This window comes from Apodemus sylvaticus, chromosome 7 (assembly GCF_947179515.1).
Source record: "Apodemus sylvaticus chromosome 7, mApoSyl1.1, whole genome shotgun sequence".
In the NCBI taxonomy this organism is placed as follows: domain Eukaryota; kingdom Metazoa; phylum Chordata; class Mammalia; order Rodentia; family Muridae; genus Apodemus; species Apodemus sylvaticus.
Window position 1 is genome coordinate 104,117,208 of NC_067478.1, and position 19,108 is coordinate 104,136,315.

The 19,108-nt window shown below is 41.6% G+C and overlaps 1 protein-coding gene across 3 annotated transcripts in view; it reads left to right on the plus strand.

Moving 5' to 3' along the window:
* Positions 1-19,108, plus strand: part of Ntm (neurotrimin) — a 419,704-nt gene that overhangs the window by 284,798 nt on the left and 115,798 nt on the right. For all 3 annotated transcript variants that reach the window (XM_052188773.1, XM_052188774.1, XM_052188775.1), the window contains exon 3: positions 18,847-18,972. In XM_052188773.1, coding sequence (XP_052044733.1) covers positions 18,847-18,972 — 126 coding nt within the window. The remainder of the gene's footprint in view (positions 1-18,846; positions 18,973-19,108) is intronic.

A 19,108-nucleotide genomic window follows, 5' to 3' on the forward strand; every position in this document is an offset into this window, starting at 1 on the left:
TGATCCAAATAAAGTCGGGGAAACAATATGACCAAATTTAAAGGGATCAGTCAAGTACTGACCTATCCCTGAAGAAGCCAGCATGCTCATTGCTAAGAGCCCACATCACTACAGAAGAAAGCCTGTGCATACTGGAGTCTCCAATGAGGCCTATACTTTTAGGCTTAACTGCTATGCCATGTCCCTGAGGAATCCACAGGCCACTAAAATTCATGATGAAGCAGGAGCAGGTAGAGACATCATCATGTGGCCAGCGCTGAGCATCTTGCCCTTTTATTTATTTGTTTATTTATTCATTTATTTGGCACTGGAAGTGTTTTGGCGTTCACGCTGTGGCTTTGCAGTCATTTCTTTATTGGTATGAGAACACATTCACATGAATTATTATATTTGGTTTCCACAAACAGAAGATAAAGCAAGGCAATTGTAATAATTCCTATTTCATAAGCAAATAAGCCCTCAATCATCAAAAGCTTTGGCCTCAAACTGTCCCAGGTGGCTGGTTACTCTTGCTGCCTTGCTCTTAGCCTAGTGTCTGCTGCAGCTATGCTGCCCAGCCCCACTCCCCCACCACTGGAGTTCTGGTGGTGCCTATTACCTGACAGTTTGAATTCTTGTCTTGTTCTCAATGGGACGTCTCGGGGATTGAAATAGGTACATAAATGTGCCCATGGCCTTGCTTCTGTGTCTACAAAATTGTGGATGCACACAGTAGCACCTCTTCTGCTATGTGCTGTTAGATCATGCCCATTACATGATGACTAGATCCAGGCCTACCCAGCTCCAGGGCCTCTCTCCTTTAACCATGTAGCCATTCAGGAAGTCTGCAACACTGAGAACGTCTGTGTCTTTCTTTTTTTCCTTCTCTTCTTGCTCACGCTAAAGGAAGTTACTCATATGCTGTGACTTTGTCCCTTTATTTTGAGCTTGAGTGCCCTTCCCCTCCCCCTATTTGTGGTATTTTTCTTTGCTGCTCTGTTTAAGTTAGTGCCAATATAGTGTTCCCACCCACATATCCCTTTAGGGTGAAATGCCTGCTCAGTATGCTTGGGAAGGCAGTATATTTTAGGCAGCCTGATAAAAGGCTCTAATAGCCCCAGATTAATGCATTCATTCCTAGCCAATTGAAGGATTCATTACAGGGCTGGGACTGAGGCGCCACTCTGATAGATTTGCCCCTGATAATGAGCCATTCAGTAGCTAGCGACCCTGCAATGCTGGTGGCCTGCAGAAGGGGGCAGTGAAACGGAACTCAGCTGCCATGGATGAAGTACAAAGTCAGGGAGGAGAACTTAGGGTATCTCCAGCCACTGGAGGGCACCCATCAAAGCAGGAAGCACTGTGGCTACAAATCTGTCTCCAGAAGCCAGACTGCTAAGCTATGATGGGCTTACTTCATAGTGCCATAGCAGATACAGTGCCCCTAAGTTATCTAAGCCTAAGAAAATAGTTCAGGTCAAGGTAATGTCAAACTTGGAATGGAATGTTGTAGAAACGTCTAAATGATTGCAGTCTATACCTGTGATCCGCATCTCCACGCAAATCTCCAAAGAAGGAAGATGAGAAGAATATCACAGAAAGCTCCAGAGGCTTTTCCAGAGTGGACCCAGTGGTTCTATAGACTCTATGTCCCCAATACCATTGACGACATCTGGATGCCAGCTGTTCCAAGTGTGTATAACCAGAAGTATAGCAGGTGCTGTTATCTGTGCTGCAAAATATCCTACAATTGGACAGGATTCCCTTGCCTCCATAAAGAATCACTTAGCTCAATATGTCAATAGGAGTGAAGCAGGGACACCCCAACTAGCCAAGACTCCTCTTACAGATGAGGGGAGCTCAAGCTCTGAGAGAAGGGATTGGATCGGGGTGACATCAAGGAAATCAGAAGAGCCATGCCCTTTTGAGCTCTTTACAAGGACTTTCAAAAACTATCTTGCTTTGTCTCCAGTTGCATTGCCCTTCTCAGTCCCTATCTTTGCAAAGGAAAATTCCACTACCTGCTCTAATGAACCTGTGTTCGTGCCTAGCTTCTTTGGTCCAGGCAGACCTCCTTTGGGATTTAGCTTATTATCTGTATTATGCATTTTGGAAGTGAATAGTTGTGTTGATAAAAATAGGAATTGCCAGAGGAGCCAGCACCAGGCATTATGAGAGGTTGTATGTGCAGTGTTGCTGCAAACAGTTCCCAGTGTGGGGCAAATGGAGACCCCCAAACAACCGCATAACTGTATCTCACAATTATTAAATATTGATTTAGCTCAGCAGGGGCCTGGGCCTGACTTAAAATGAAGGCAAGTGCATTCACTTGTGCTGATCTAATCTAGACTGTGGCAGTGCCCCTTGGCTGTCTCCACTGACCCTGATACTCTGACTGGAGTGTAGACCAGAGCCCACTCTACTGCCAATCACTTTGTTCTAGAAATAAACAGGCTGAGTTTATATCTGGAGTTATAAGATATGTGAGATGGGAATTCTAGAGCCTCATAAAGCAGAGAGGAAGCCCACATGATGATGAATCGCAATTACAGGGAATTAGATTAGTATCAGTGTCAGGAGTAATCGTAAACATTTTCTGGTGCTGATGTTTGATAGCATTGGGAAGGGGTGGGGTAGCGGGGGATGATAGAAAGGGAGACCAAAGATAAGAACAAATATGCAAGTCCATAGTGTGCTTAATGGAACTGAGATTTATTTTGCTGTGTGTCTTTTTAAGCCTCCAGATAGATCACAAAAAAATACAGCCAGCCAGAAAAGAAATAGCCCAAATGTAATTTAAAGGACAGCTTTTTAACCGATACTTCAGCTTGGAGACACCTGTCCTACGTTCCTTGAAGATGTCCAGCTCAGGGGAGAAATGTTAAAGTTGCTGATTTATCTTCACTGGCACAGACCTACTTTTAATTTATTGCCCAGTGACAGAGGTTTTGTTTAGCTTCTCTGTGTTACCCAACAGAGCCTTCTTGGCAAAGAGAGAGCAGCCCATAAGCCACTGTTTTCTTTGATGTCCTAGTGCTTTAGAGGAAACTGAACTTCTCCAAAGCAAGTTAACATTTTCTGTAGTTTCACAACAAGTGGCAGATTCTGCAGTGGGAAGTAAGGCTGTCCTGCCTTCTGGTTCACTATAAACATATTGATACACATACCCGTACCATACTCACACATTTATAATACACACACACACACACACATACACACACACACATGCACACACATACCCCTACCACATACAACACACATACCACAACCATATGCATCCATCCAAAATACTACATATACATATAACACACATATACCCACATATAGCACAGCTATATACACATCCATACACACACATGTGCAAGTTTGTGGTTGTGTGTAGAAGCAAGTTTAGTCATCCCAGTTGTCAGTAGTTGATGCATGGAAATTGTTGTCTTCCATATGTTCCTCCTACCAAGGAGCCACAGGGAAGATAATGCGCATGACTTGATCCCAGGGCACAGCTGGACAGTCACGCTGGAATACTATTTTCTGTTGACGGCCAAGGTAAAGCACAGGAAGAGAGAGACAGACCACAAGTTCTGTCTTCTCAATTCTTCTTAGAAGGATGATGGTTATACAGTGGTTACTACAAAGTTTTATGATATGCCCTAAAAGGGTGGTTTGGAAAAAGAGACTTCAGATAATAATAAAAAATTACTAATAAATTCTGGCCAATAGTGGTTGAATGTATCAAGTTCCTTTTGTGATGTCTGGGATAGAGTGAGTGCACTATAAGGTTTCGTTTTCCTGGAGGGTACAATTTTAGTTTTTTAAAAATTATTAATGCCATGTGTATTTATTTATAAAGTGCATGTGTGAAGACAAGCACACCTGTGCCACAATGCATGGCATGGTCAGAGGCAACATTCAGGATTCCGGAAATGGAACTGAGAGAGTCAGGTTTTCACAATGGGCACGTTTATACTACCTATCCCATCAGGCCTCAAAGACTAAATTAGAATGCAATGAAATTTCCCTGGTATGCACAAGATCCCAGGTTCAATCCCTGGTCCTGTTCAGAGGGAAAAAATCCAGTGAAAAGTTAGAAGCAATAAAGACTCATAACTGAAAACAATTCAGGTGGAACTATGTCTCACATAACGAGAGAGCATTCGGAGGAGGTGTGGCTGCTTGGAAGAAGTGGGCAGGAAGGATGCTGAGTTTACAGATGTTTTAATGAGATCTAAAGAGTAAGCCACTCACCATATGATTGTCTGGATGAAAGTTTTTTTTTTTGTGGGGATAAGAAACAGAAATTGCAAAGTCTTAAAAAAAAAAAAACAACATGCTTGGCATCTACATGGAATGGAAAGCAGATCAGAGAGATTCATAAAAATAGCCCAAGATATAGTAGCAATTCCACCCAAGCCAGCTGGGTAGCATTATAGAAACATAGTTATGAACTTTGAATTTTGTGCCCAGTATAGTGAGATGTCATTGGAAGGTTAGGAATAGAGGGTAGGTTGGTCTCTCCTTCTCCCTCTTCCCCCTCCCTCTCCCCCTCCCCTTCCCTCTCCCTCTCCATCCCCCCCCTCTGTGTGTGTGTGTGTGTTGATTGGCTTGGATGTCTTAAAAATTACTCTATATTGTATAGAATGGAATGTCTATATAAAAGGAGAGAGGAAGACCAGAAAAGAAATAGCACAGCACAAAGCAGACTTGCATAATCAGAAGGATGGAAATTATCTCAAGGGAGAAGAGAATGAGATTTAGGGAAAGGTAAGGGTTATTTTTTTAAAATAAAGTAAACAAGATTTTAATAGTTGGGCACAGAAATCGAGGGAATGAGGGAAATTAAGGGCAATTCCTGTTTCTTTGTTCAAAGAGATTAGGTTGGCAAGTGTGTGATTAATTAAGAAGGGGCACATGAGGAGAGAAGAGCTTTTCGAGTTGGGAGAGGAAGAATCCAGATTTCTATTTGGGACATGGTAAATGCATCGGCTTTATTGAGCACACATTACTGAGCTAAGTATTGTTCTGAGCGCTTTATGCATGTGAACACATTAAATCTCTAGGAAAGCCCTACAGGAAGGGCCATTATTATACCATCATTTTTATGGAAGGATAAAACAGAGTTCCATCTCTACACAGCTAAAATGTGTAGATGCTGGGATCTCCTCCATGAGTGTACAGCATGCAGGAGAGTCATGATCTCGGAATCCAAGGACAGCTAATAGCCGTTAGGGAAGTGGTCTGTGGTCAGTCAATACAGCATTCCAACTCTGAGAAATGAACTGTGGAGTAGCCAGTAAGAGGAGAACAAAGACACTCCGAACACCAAGCTAAGGAGAAAAGGGAATTCAGGGGCTGAGACTGACTTAATAATAGCAAGGACAAGGAATGAACCCCCAGATTGAGTATGATGTAGCATCTGGTATTTAGTTATACAGACATTTGCCTATGTAATTCTAGTTGGAGTGTTTCCAACTGGAGTAGATAAACAACTGTATTTGTATATAAGTTTGGTCCTTTAGCACGTGCTGTACACTACCTGAGTTAACTCAACCATTTTAGCCACCCTTTTCATACATGTAACACATGCAGTAGTCAAGAATACTGAGTAGTTAAATAACTGTCTCAAAAATAAATGGTTTTGTAAAGGTATATAATTCTATTGGACTTTAGATTTAAAAATTTAGATTAGGTTGGCAAGTGTGTGATTAATTAAGAAGGGGCACATGAGGAGAGGAGAGCTTTTCGAGTTGGGAGAGGAAGAATCCAGATTTCTATTTGGGACATTGTAAATGCATCAGCTTTATTGAGCACACATTACTGAGCTAAGTATTGTTCTGAGCGCTTTATGCATGTGAACACATTAAATCTCTAGGAAAGCCCTACAGGAAGGGGCTTTTTTGTGCCCAGTATAGTGAGATGTCATTGGAAGGTTAGGAATAGAGGGTAGGTTGGTCTCTCCTTCTCCCTCTTCCCCCTCCCTCTCCCCCTCCCCTTCCCTCTCCCTCTCCACCCCCCCCCTGTGTGTGTGTGTTGATTGGCTTGGATGTCTTAAAAATTACTCTATATTGTATAGAATGGAATGTCTATATAAAAGGAGAGAGGAAGACCAGAAAAGAAATAGCACAGCACAAAGCAAACTTGCATAATCAGAAGGATGGAAATTATCTCAAGGGAGAAGAGAATGAGATTCAATGGAAGATGATGCTTTTATGATATATGTTTTACCATTACAAAAGGGGAAATCATTTGAAATGTAAATAAAGAATATATCAAATAAAAAAAAGACACCCCCCAAAAAACAAAAAAAACCCACAAAAATATATTGAAATGTATTAATGTATATGGTACATATGCATTAGGTAGCAGAAAAGTAACAGTGGACCGACAGCTAGGATTAGACTCTGGGTAGTTGGTGCCAAACCACTTCTGAGCCCTGCCTATGCTGGTGCTCTGCATCCCCATCTGTCTTAGATGACCCTTATTGAATGTTAGCTTATGTGTCTTCGTTGGTCCAGAATCATTTGAGAAAAGAGCATAAAGGTATGTAGGACAAGCAGAGGTAATCTGCTGTGTCAATGCAAAGGTTTTAAACTCTTTTCTTCAAGTGATCCCTCAAACATTTAGGCTTTTGCTTCTATTTAGTCATTGAGAGTCAGTCATGCAGCCAGTAATTATTAAAAGACTAGTGGAAGACAAGATGTGCTCAAAGGATGAACAATATTACAGAAGACAGGGCTAATAAGGAAGAATCTGTAAAATAGGAGCTTCAGAAACCAAGGCCTGAATCATGGGATGTCGCCAACATCATAATCCAGGGTAGCCATGGAATCAGTGTGAGGTGGTAATGGTTCTTGAATGACAAAGGTAGGTCTTTAAGTTTTAGTTTCTGAACTCTGTGAATAATGAGACAAGAAAGAATGCAAAAACATAAACAGAGGGAGTATAAGGTAGGACACCATGTCTCCTGTAGAGATCTCTGGTGACCACAAAGCAGTGTCACAGGATACATGGGGGAGGCCTTTTCCACAGTTAAAGCCAACAAGGGCATATGTTTCGAAGTTTTCTTGGCATAAAGTACTGCCTCTGCTTCAGTCTGCCTTTCCTGTACTCCTACATATTTTGGATTGAGTGGCCAGCCTCTTCAATCTGCACAAATAAATGAATGTTGTTCAGATGTACACATTTTCTTCCTGCCTCTATTGAAGGGGCAGAGTCTGGCCTGAAACCTACCTGATTGCAATTCCCATAGTGGTCGTGTACTCCTCAGCCCTTGGTACTCAGATAGGAGAAATCCCTTCCTGAGTGGTGCTGGGGAGCAGATGGCCTTGCATCAAGATTCATTGACATCCTGATGGGCCCACTTTCACCTGCTGTGAGCTGGTGAGGGAGAGAGAAGAGTTATTGTCAAATTCCCAACTTGCCCTTTTCGATATAAAGTTCACTTGTAATTTTTTTTCCTCTGCTTGCTAATGCATTTTGTTCTCCAGAGTGTGAGTGCCCGAGCTTCCTGCGTAGCCTTTAATTAGTTTCTGGATGATGACATCTCCACCGAGAAGCAACTGGTGCGTCCCTCCAATCTCGGGGGGAGATAAAGAATCTAATAAAGACATTCAGTATTTCTAGGTGATGTGTTTGACAAGCTTTGTATTAACAAGAAGTCATGTTGAAACTTTTTCTTTCCAACACTGCACTCCCCCCTTCTTCTGCTCCAGCACTGTGACATTTCACAGGAGAGCCAGAGAGCTACTGCTCTCACTGAGAACTTGTAGCCCAACACCAACAGGCCGGTATCTTTACCTCACATGCTAAGGGGGAGAGGCTTTGTTGTGATCTGTTCTCCAACCATAACCTTTATGAAGGATTTAGTAGCAATAAGGACTCAGAACACAAAATCAGTTTTAAACCAGTTGCCAAGTAACCTTGGACAGCAGTGGGACCACCTATGGGGCTCTGAGAGTCAAGGTCAGGTAATAAGCTGTGTCTTCACTTGCCTAAGATGGTCTCATTGATCACTAGCACTGGAGTGTACATACACCTCACATTTCCATTTTAGTACAAGCAATATCACTACTGTGCTGCTGGAGGAAGGTATCCTCCTTGTCTAACTTGACCTTGCAGATACTAGAATGGAAACAGGAACGTTCTTGAAATCATTTGGACCCTTCTGCAGTCAGGGGTACTCCAGCCAGTGGTTCATGGGAACCTTCCTAGAATGGGCAATATAATTCCCACTGCAAGCAGATTTATAGCCATTGTTGAGTGCTTAACTACCAGTGCTGTTAGGCAATTAAGAATTGAAGGCATGGAGGGGTCATGAAGAGCAGCCGAGGCTCTTGGCACAGTGAGAGGCCACTGAAGGCCATTGGTGAAGGTGCAGCCTCAGTTGCAATTGATGGTCCAGGACTTGAATGGGTCACGCATAGGAGTAGAGGCTTGTCACCATAAAGAGAGCATATGAGAAGCTATTGGTTAATCTTAATTACAGTAGAAGTCAGCAGTGTTTTGGAGATGCCAGTACCATGAGATGACCACCAAGAACAGTAACAGCAGTGGAGTATAGGCAGCTGCAGCCTAGAAGACAAGCTGTGTGCTACAAAGGGCAGAGCTGGAGAAGTGACCCACGCCCTTGGAGGAGCCCAGAAGATTATGAGTTGGATCCCAGACATTGAACCACTGGAGTTTGAGTTTTTCTTTTGGTTGTAACTGTGCCTTGATATGTTTCCCTCTTGAAGGAAGAAAGTATTTTAGTGGAGCCCACAGTTAAAATACTTTGAATTTTTAAAAGACTTTGAATTTTAAAGATATTGGATATTTTAAGGTGATTGGACTTTTAATATGTAAAGACTGTGGGACTTTTAAAGTAATTTAGATCTTTGGGATGAATAAGAAAGTAAGGGTTGAGGCTTAATAGTGATGTGTTTGTGTGTCAAGTTGACAAGGGGTCAATTGTACTGGCTAGTTTTGTGTGTCAATTTGACACAGGCTGGAGTTATCACAGAGAAAGGAGCTTTAGTTGGGGAAGTGCCTCCATGAGATCCAGCTGTGGGGCATTTTCTCAATTAGTGATCAAGTGGGGAGGGCCCCTTGTGGGTGGTACCACCTTTGGGCTGGTGCTCTTGCGTTCTATAAGAGAGGAGGCTGAGCAAGCCAGGGGAAGCAAGCCAGTAAGAAACATCCCTCCATGGCCTCTGCATCAGCTCCTGCTTCCTGGCCTGCTTGAGTTCCAGTCCTGACTTCCTTTAGTGATGAACTGCAACATGGAAGTGTAAGCTCAATAAACCCTTCCCCCCCAAAAGAATTAAAGTGTAAATGACACCAGAAAGGCAGTTAAGCATATGGTGTATAGGTGGCAGGCAGCTGATTGACAGCCCAGGTACAGACTTCTGTACTAAAAGGGGGCCATATGGGGACATGGCCTCCATTTTAGCTTGAGTGGCCTCCATCTGACCAAAATGGGATAGTATGAGAGACAGATATGCTTGGTGCTTAAAGAACAGGAAAAGATTGTTCAGAGAGGATCAAGCCCTGAGAGTATGCTAGCATATACAGGCATTGTCACAGACATGTTCACTTTACTTACATCAACAAAAATAAATACATCCTTAATGCTGGAATAAGGGGATAGCACAAATTAGTGTAGTAGAAATGGTTGTTCTTCTCTGGGTGAGGTGAGTTTCTGAACAGAAGTAAGAGCATCCAAAGAGAAGATGTAGTTAATATCTCTCTGAATTTGGAAAAAGGAAGCTAAGGACAGGAACCAAGTTCTAAGAAAAACTATGTATGCAAACTCTCCCCAGTTGGAGGTCGAGCGGCCAAGGCTGAGTTACAGATTCCTCTAAGCCTAACAGGATGGTGTCCTATCCAAGTCCTAGGTTTGTCATTTGGAGCTTGTATAGAAAACCCCTATAAAGAACAAGAAAAACCATGTCTCTGGGATGTGATAAAAGTGGCCTTTATCACTGTATGGTCTCCCTGGGGGTCAGTTGAATTTCAAGAACAGCATGTGCCTTCTCACCTTGAAGAAGGGGACCAAGATACCAGAAAGATGTCAGATGCCAAGAGACCAAGGCAAATTCTTGAGTGGGCCCTGTAAAGAACTCCAAGAGAACATAGAAGCAGGGGACATCAGAAACAGTTGCCTACCCATATTCCTAAGCTGGATGCTGAGAATTCACTGGATTGGTCAGAAGATGTAGCGGGCAGGGTTAGGATAGCCTAGTCAGCAATTCACGGTTGGTTTGCACAACAAATAGTTAAGCTGTTTGCCACTAATTGATTGAACTCCATGCGATCTCCCTCACAATAGCATTCATCTGTAGAGTGATTAGCAGCTCACTAAGTGCTTTTCAATTATACCTACATATTTACCTTGATCCTCAAAACCCTGTAGGAAGAGCTGGGATCTGACATTGGCTACTTCCTCCCTCCTTCAGTGGAGTCTCATTAGCTCTTTAAAGTTTGAGTGTTCTGAATTAAATGGAAAACCGCTTGGCAAGAATATAGTCCTTATTAGGTGATCAACAAATAATAGCTTTCTTCCATGAGGAATATTAAGATAAACAAAACATTTTCCTGTTTTTTTTCTCTCTCCTTCCTTGTAAAATTATGTAGTGAATCAAGTTAATTGATTCTCTCTTCGAGTTAGGCATATTTTAATTTTGGAGGCTGTCTGGCTGTTGAAGCTTGGCTTTTGGTTTTCAGGGATACCTGATTAGAGATTCTGTACACATCTGAATGCCCACATTATTATGGACTGGGCTTAGCTCATTAATGGGGGGGAACTTCAGCCCTTTCCCTGCACACTGAGGATGATTTCTGAGGGTAATACCAGGAGGGTCTCTAAAGAAGCAGCCATATTGAACACCAGCAAGATTCTATAGGGTTCTTGAAGTAGTTTCTAGTGTTCAGTGACTGTTGGATTCCCACTCCATCTTTCCTCCCTTTGATTAATTGGTTCACATGGAGCTGATCCATTTCATCCATTTTGGGGTGGTAGGGTAGATCTGTAAGCAACTAAATCCCAACTAGTAACCATTGTTCTTGAAACTGAAGTCCTGTCTGTAGCCAGCTGTTCATGATTAGCAATCCTTCTCTTACATTCTCTCAGGAAACAGCCATGGATGAGAAGACACTTCTTAGCAATTTCCTAGTTGGTGCCCACTATAATGGAGCACTTACGGTTACAGGTAGGGGCTGTGAAATTCAATTTACACTAATATACCCAGAGGCAGGGAAGCATGGCATGATGAATGAATGCTGTTTACTTTCTTCTTCTATGTCTCCATCAGGAATGATTAAACTGGGTCAGAGAGTAGAGCTCATAAAAACTTCCTTCAACATTTCAGTTGATCCTGAAAGGCACACATTCCAAACTTCAGAACCACTAGCTTATGACTAATCCTGATTAAATCACTAGATTTTTTTTTCTCCTAGGGCTTCATGATTTTTTACTTGGTTTTAACATGGAGGGGCCGAGAGAGGAAGAATGAGATGTAACAAATGGCACAAGCACTCTGATGAAAGGAGTCATCATTGCCTGAGGTTGCGTCATTAAGGAGCTTTCGAATTTACACACCCTTATCTGGGATGCAGAGCATCCAGTCTGACTTCCTCCCCTCAAAACAGCAGCTGCCACTTGTTCCCTTGCTGGTGAGAGGTTGGGCCTGTACCTATCTGAGGCTGGGACCAACCAGGACCTCAGCCTGCAGATGCTGCTGACCTCTTAACTATTGGCTAGCATCTGCTGACTGGCAACCACCCCAATTTGTCCTTTAAATCAAGCAAATTCCCCTGGGCACAGTGTTTGTGTTTCTTTTCACCTTGGTCTCTAGAGGGATGTGAGTTTTATTAATGCTGCCAAATCACACTTGAATAATATTTTATGTTTGAAATGTGGTATTTCCACATGTTTTCTGTGACCCATAAAGCATGCATTTTGAGTGGGGGTTAAGAAAAATTCTAATATCATTAATGTGATCAACTAGTCAAAAAGATTTATTTAAGTTTATACAGCTAGTCATTTGAAGGCCTCAATTTACTATCTAGTCTTCTGACATGAATATTAGAGTTTCTCTGGAGCATGAAGATACTTTAGTTTAAAGGAAGAAAGAAGGAAAGGAGAGAAGCAGAGAGGAGGAGAACTGAGCTAGTGAATGGCTGACTTGTGTTTTTGATCACAACAGACGTAATAAGACTTTCTATTAGTAGATGTACATGTGGGCCTATGTGATGACTATTCTGTCACCATAGAGACACAGTCCAAGGGACCTTGAGTACATACAGGAGTCTGCAAGTCACAGGGGCTGTTTCAGATTGACATGTCCCCAGGGACCACATCTCTGGTTCAGTTTACACTGAAGGAAGATGAATGAGAGAAAAGCAGCAGGATGTCCCCAGGATGGAATAAGCAGGAGATTTCAATGTGCATGCAGATATGGAAAGTTAGAAACAATAATATGTTGGTAGAGCCTCCCATCTAGTCTGTGGTAGAGAATAACACCATATACACAGCAGTAAGATGGGCTTCTTCAGCTAAGATCCCTATGAACATACATGTGTTGCCATGGAGCTACTGATAAAAAGGACCATGGTGTAACAAATGATGGAAATATTCTGATTGGAGAAGTAGGCATTGCTCAGTTCTTTCCCTAAGAACCTGGATGGATTGGAATGTGGGGCTAAATGGTTTTAGCAAAGCCCAAGGAATGCTGGGTTGGAGCCTGAAACCTACAAGACTGGATGCTGAGAAGAGCAGACAGTGGGCATTACCCATAACTTGCTGGTATTTTTCACTGTTATTCCAAACTAGAAGTTTTCCCTTGAAAAAATGACTAAAGTCCCCCTAACTCTTCCTTTGATCCATCTGTGAATAGTAATAATAATAGAAATTCCTCATAGGATTCTTAAAACTGTTACCAATGAATTAACTCCTCACAAGGTGTCTAATGCACAACAGAGTCTTACAAACAGCTAATGTGAGTAAAACATGGGAGTCATGTTTCTTTTTTTTTTAATTTATTTTTTATGTTTGCACTTGCAATTCCAAGGACGGTTTTCTTACCCATAAAATTCCTCACTCAAACTCACATACCACACTGCAAATTTCAGTTGTATGTCCTTGAATAATTTCCTAGACCTCCGCCTCAACTGAATGACAGCATTCTCATCTGTAAAATGCAGGAAATAGATCAGGTGGCTAAGCAGTCCCTGTTTGCCCAGGGTTTATTGATGTCAATGGTGAAAGCCCTGTGTCACACAGGAAACACTTCAAATCCATCATGATGGGTTGCTGAGTTAATTCAAGGAAATATTGTATGTTTGAGTGTGTGCGGTTATGTCAATATATATATATATATATATATATATATATATATATATATATATATATATATATCCACTTGTCAACAGGTGTTGAAACCTGGTGACTGTTATCATTGCTATATGGAGCACATAAAGCACATAAATCTTGAGGACATGATGCATGGACTTCTGTTTGTTTACATTTCCTTTCAGCCTTGCAAAAACACCCATTCACTCAAAACTTGTCTATGGAATATGAAATTTCCTAGACTTGATGGCATCCACTCTGTAATTTGGTGAACAAGACAACCAGCACAGCTTCTACTTCCTTTAGAAGAGGCCTACCCGAAGGAGTAGGTCTGTGAAAGAGTGATTGCTTAACATGCCAAAGACAGCGGACTTAGTCCCTCAGTGCCACAGAGTACATAAAAAGCCAAAAATTATGCAACAAATAATTGGTGTGGAGACTCGATCTTAGAAAAGGTGGCCGAGGAAGACTTCTTTGAGGAGTCAGGACATAAAGGCTAGAACAGTCAAGTCATGCAAAGCCAAAGGGAAAATCATGGAGGGACCTTTGCATAGGAAGAGTTGGGAGTATTTTAGGACTAGAGGAGCCAATAAAGGTTCTCTGAAGTGAAGCTAGGAAAGAGGTGGGAAACATTTCAATAAAGGACTTCTAGGATAAGAAGTTTTCTTCATGCTTCAGTCTGGATTGGGAAAACATACTCCCATATCTTGCCACACAGCCTGATGCATTCCTAAGCAAAGCAACTTCACAATGGAATTTGCCTATTGCACAGTGGCCATATTTTTAACAGCTTCCCCATCTACATTTCACATTTTGCATCGTGATGTTATCATGGCCTGGAGTGTCTCCCTGAGGTCTAGAAGCCCCAAAAATTGCTAGTACCCTAGGCTTGGACTTTTAACACTGTAGATTCAAAAGACTTTAGGACACAGCAGCAAGAAAGCTCCAGGCTCAAACACTATCCTGAGTAGCTTTGGGCAATCCAAGCCTTCACTAGTGAGTGAAGACTCCGCTGGCAGCAATGGAAGCCATTTGGGAGGCATAGATCTGCAGGCATTCTGGGAAGTACCTGGTCCAGGCATTTATGTGTATTCTCAGCCCCATAGGACTGCACAGTGCTTAATAAAGCATCTTAATTCGGATTTAATAGGATATCTACTGTGTGCTAAAAACAGCAAATTGCTATTTATTAATGACATAATTATTAAAACTCAACACCTGGGCACTGTATGCTAAACCAGGAATAGGAAAGTTCCTCAGAATATTGTTTTAATAATTACCTTATTTAATTATTTACATATTTGAATTAGAATTCAGTAATAGCCAGATGAAACCTTAATAAAATGTATTAAGTGTGGAATTTTATTTTCTGAATATGGTTCACCTGACTTCTGCCTTTCTTCCTAAATATAGCCTAAATACTTCTCAGTCTTTCTGTTTATATAATTGGTATATTTTAGATTCAGACCTCAAAAGCCTTCAGTCATCAAGTACGCACAAGTGCAGAAAATGACAACCATCTGTAAGGCAGATTTGGTTTGTGGCTCCTGTTCTCAACCCCTCTCTGGTTGCTTTTCAGCTGCACTTTTGGTCCCTTGGTCGTGGCACTCCAACTCTAAATGGATGCTTCTGCCTGGTTGTCCTCCATTTGTCCCTCAGCATCTTTCCCACCAGTATGCGCAAGTCAGAATTCATCGAACTAATGCTCTCCACAAAGGCATTCCCGTCTCTGAGCTCCCCTCTTTGGGCCACCAGTAGGTTCTGTGTGTGCCTTCTGTCCCTGCTCTCCAAGTCACCTTCTCCTTTTATCTCTGTTGAAAAGCCAACATTTCAATCCAGGCTTTGAACATCACTCCTGTAGATAGATTTTGCTAATTCCAATTTCTCCCAGTTCCACTCTGACACGTGGTTAACAGATTCTTCTTAAAATAAAAAAAAAAAAAACTTGAAATTATGGCATTCTATATTTAAAAAAAAATTAAATACTTGCTGTAGCCTATTAAAGTTAACCATCCAAGACTTAGGCCTTCAGGCTGTTCCACAATCTGGTTTCCTGTTACCTCATTGATCTTGTATTCCGTTTTCATTGATCCTTATGAAATTTATTGACTGTCTATTCTGGGTTGACACTGCACAAGTCTACCAACCATGTGCAGCATAAAATTCCTTTATTGAATGCCTCGTGTTTCCGGGAAGTGCTCTCAGGCCATTTCAGAAAGTTGTTTTCTAAGTCCTCAGAGGAGCCTTTCAAAGGCCAGAATCCACAGAACTACCATTTTCCTTTTGTAGATGGGGGAGGTGGCCTGGTAGAACCAACTGGGATCTCAAGCCTCCTGCTGGGAGATTTTAATTTCATGTATTTCATGGACTTTCGCCAACTCATTCATGCTAATGTATTTCTGGTCCTTGTGATATAGCACCACTTTTGTCCCCATACATGACTCCAAAGCGGATGTAGATGTGAGATGAAGCCATCTCTGACACGCCTACTCACTGTGGTCATCCCTTTTACCAGCTCACAGCACTTACCATACACATCCTTCATTTTGCAACAATACACATGATTTTCTGGCCCATTTTGTTGCATCATTCAACACAGTTGACCATTTAAATACATTGTTTCCCCAAACATATTGAAAGTCCATGGCATGTTTCTGCATATCATAACATACCTAGTCCACAAGTTGTATATGGATAATATATTTGCAAGGACCTTGTGCCTTTGGTATATCCTCTAAAGAAAAATCTCTTCCAATAACAGTTGATTACATCTAGGGACAAAAATAATTCACTAATTATGCCTTCTTTATGTCATGTTTTTGCTTAACAAGCCTTTCCTTCTCTCCTCCCCAGACATGGCAAACTTTTACTGAGCCCGGTAAAACTTAACATAGCTATCACATGTCCAAAAAGGGTCATGCAACACCCACCCACAGTCAGGTTTAGGCATCTAACTTCGTGTTCCCATAACATTTGATAAATCCTTCTGTGTCACAATACTTCAAAGGATTAGATTCCTCTGTCTGTTTTTATATCTTTATATCACATTATCCTTAGGGAAAAGGACTTTATGATCTTTGTGCTTAGCACAATGCTGGCATATGGAAAGTGACTCATGAATATTGACAAGAGAATGAATGAATGTGTGAGTGAATAAATGCAAGCAAACAAAGCAATTCTCCTATGTTTCTAACAGCCTGCATTAAGGGAAATAAGGTACCAAAAGTATCCATGGAAACAGTGTGAAATACAGGGAGCCTATCTCTTACTTACCCAAGTCTTTTTTTATGAGCAGGAATTAGCTAAAATATAGTATTTCCTTGCCAGCTCAATTTAATTTTTTTTTTTCAGGGAGATGTTGGGGGATAGAACTCAAGTCCTTGCGTCAAGGGTTGCTTTGAGCCTCTAATTTTATCTTAAAGCTGACCGTGGGCTGTAAGTTGCCTCCTAGAAAATGACACCATCCACCCCAGAACATCTGCACTCGCTTCTGTAACTCTGATCACTGTGGCTGTGCCTGTTGTCACCTGAGCCCCACTACCAAGCATGGCTTGTCCTTTGGATCCATCAGGACAGTTTGCTCCCTTGAAGCTCTGTTGCTAGGCTGGCTAGGAAAGGTGGCAAGCCCTTCTCCAATGTTTCCATCATGAGCTGGATACTTTCCAGTTGTAAATGACAGGGGTGGGGGAGGTGAGGATTCTAGATGATTCTTCCAAGCATGAGGTGTGATTGTCTCATTTAATATACTTACTGTGCTGACAGCTCTGGCCTACTCCACCTTCCATGCCACTTGGGGCCTGTCCATTGTTCTCTAGTGTATGATTAGCAGATTAGCTATCATGTAGAAAGCCAGGAAAATGAACTCCCAGTCAGCCCTTCCAAAGCAAGAATAATTCATTACCCAGCCTGATTTCCACTTAAAATGTACTTTACGTACACTTCCAACTACAACCCCTAAATCACCCTGTGTTCACAAAGTCCATCATTTTTTATTTTATTGCATGGCGTTGGCGTGACATAATCCCTTGCAGAGAATCTTAGAGTGCTTTACCAATCAATAAATTACTTACCTGCACTGTAGAAGCAATGTCTGCAGAGCCAGCACAGACACTGCAGGCAAGCTTGCCTCTAAGAATCAAGCAAGGATCTGTGAGTGCCAAAAAAAAAAAAAAAAAAAAAAAAAAAAAAATGGACAAGGGCTGGGAACCAGAGTTCAGTCAAGAGTTCAACAGAAGGAAACACTGTGGTTAAAGTTCTGTGAGTAAAATATATCAAAGTATTTTACTTCTGCAAGTGTTTTGCAGAACTTTAGAACTTAGAGTATTTAGAAATTCTCATGTCAAGGTGTCAGTGAAGTACCAACATATCAATTGTCACCAACATATCAATTGTCACCAACATATCAATTGCCTTTCCATCCTGAGAAGCAAACTCTAACTTTTAATCAGCAGCCCTAAATTACAGTGTGAAATCTTAAGTGTCCTAGACTCTGGAGCAGTGAGTTTCCCAGCCCACTGCTTTATTTCTGTTTTGTTTTATATTTTATCTTTATCTTAATGTTCAAGGGTAGACACAGAGAGAGAGAGACAGTCTCTCTCTCTCTCTCTCTCTCTCTCTCTCTCTCTCTCTCTCTCTCTCTCTCTCTCTCTCTCCCTCTCTGTCTGTTGGTTTCCATCTTTACTAGAAGTTCAATGTGAATTTAAGTCTAAAAATGATCAAAATTGCTTACTGTATGAAACTTTAGGCATTTGGAAGAATGTCTTCTTTGCAAGAGAGGGGTCAAGTCATATCATATCATATCACATCATATATCACTGATATGAGTATCCAATCACTTGTGTCTAGTATGTTCTAGAAGGTAGTGGTTAAGCAGTGAACTAAATTTGAGTTGGTAATTGGAAGCAGGTAGATGGTGAGGAAGATAACAAAGACCTGGGCTTTAAAGGATTATCTCCAGAAGATAAAAGGGAGAATATAGATCCTCTATAATGAGCAGAAAGAGCATACAGGGTTGGGGACAGAGCATGGGTGAATGGAGATTGGAGCCACTGGAGATGGCTGGGGAGATTAGTTGATGCTTGACTCTGAATGACCTCATATGCTGGCCTAGAAAGCCTGGTTATGTCATTGGGCAACATAGGCAATGGGGACAACCCAAGCTGTTTAAGTAGAGATGTGTTTTATTGAAACTGTATTACATAAAGCCACCTCTGAATTCAATGAGGAGAATGACTCATGGACCTGTGTTGGAGGGGTGTGTGTTGTTGGGGATGTGAGTGGAGACAGAAGGTACAGTTGGAAGAAGAGTTACTGCAGCATTGCAGTAGAGTTGATTCACCTCCTTACTTTGCCTGTGAATTTGAAATGGAAGCTAAATTCAAGGTAAGATATTCTTTACATTTAAGGTAAATTTTCTATTTATTTTTTTACAAGTATAGTTCATATATGTCTATGTTGGCTATTCTGTCATCTTCTATTTTAAGACAACAAAGAGATTTGCCAGCAGTATTTTTATGTTCCCCTTTCCTGTTTTCTCTCCACAGTATCTCCCAAAATTGTAGAGATTTCTTCAGATATCTCCATTAATGAAGGGAACAACATCAGCCTCACTTGCATAGCCACAGGTAGACCGGAGCCTACAGTAACCTGGAGACATATTTCTCCCAAAGGTAAGAGCAGCATCTCATAAGAGAGAGCTGGCACCTTGTTTACCATCAATGGCAGGTTGTGGTACTGGCTGCTGAGTCCAAAGGGTTCTAAGCCAGTGGCTGTCTGATAAGTCAATTGGACTGATAACTGTAGATA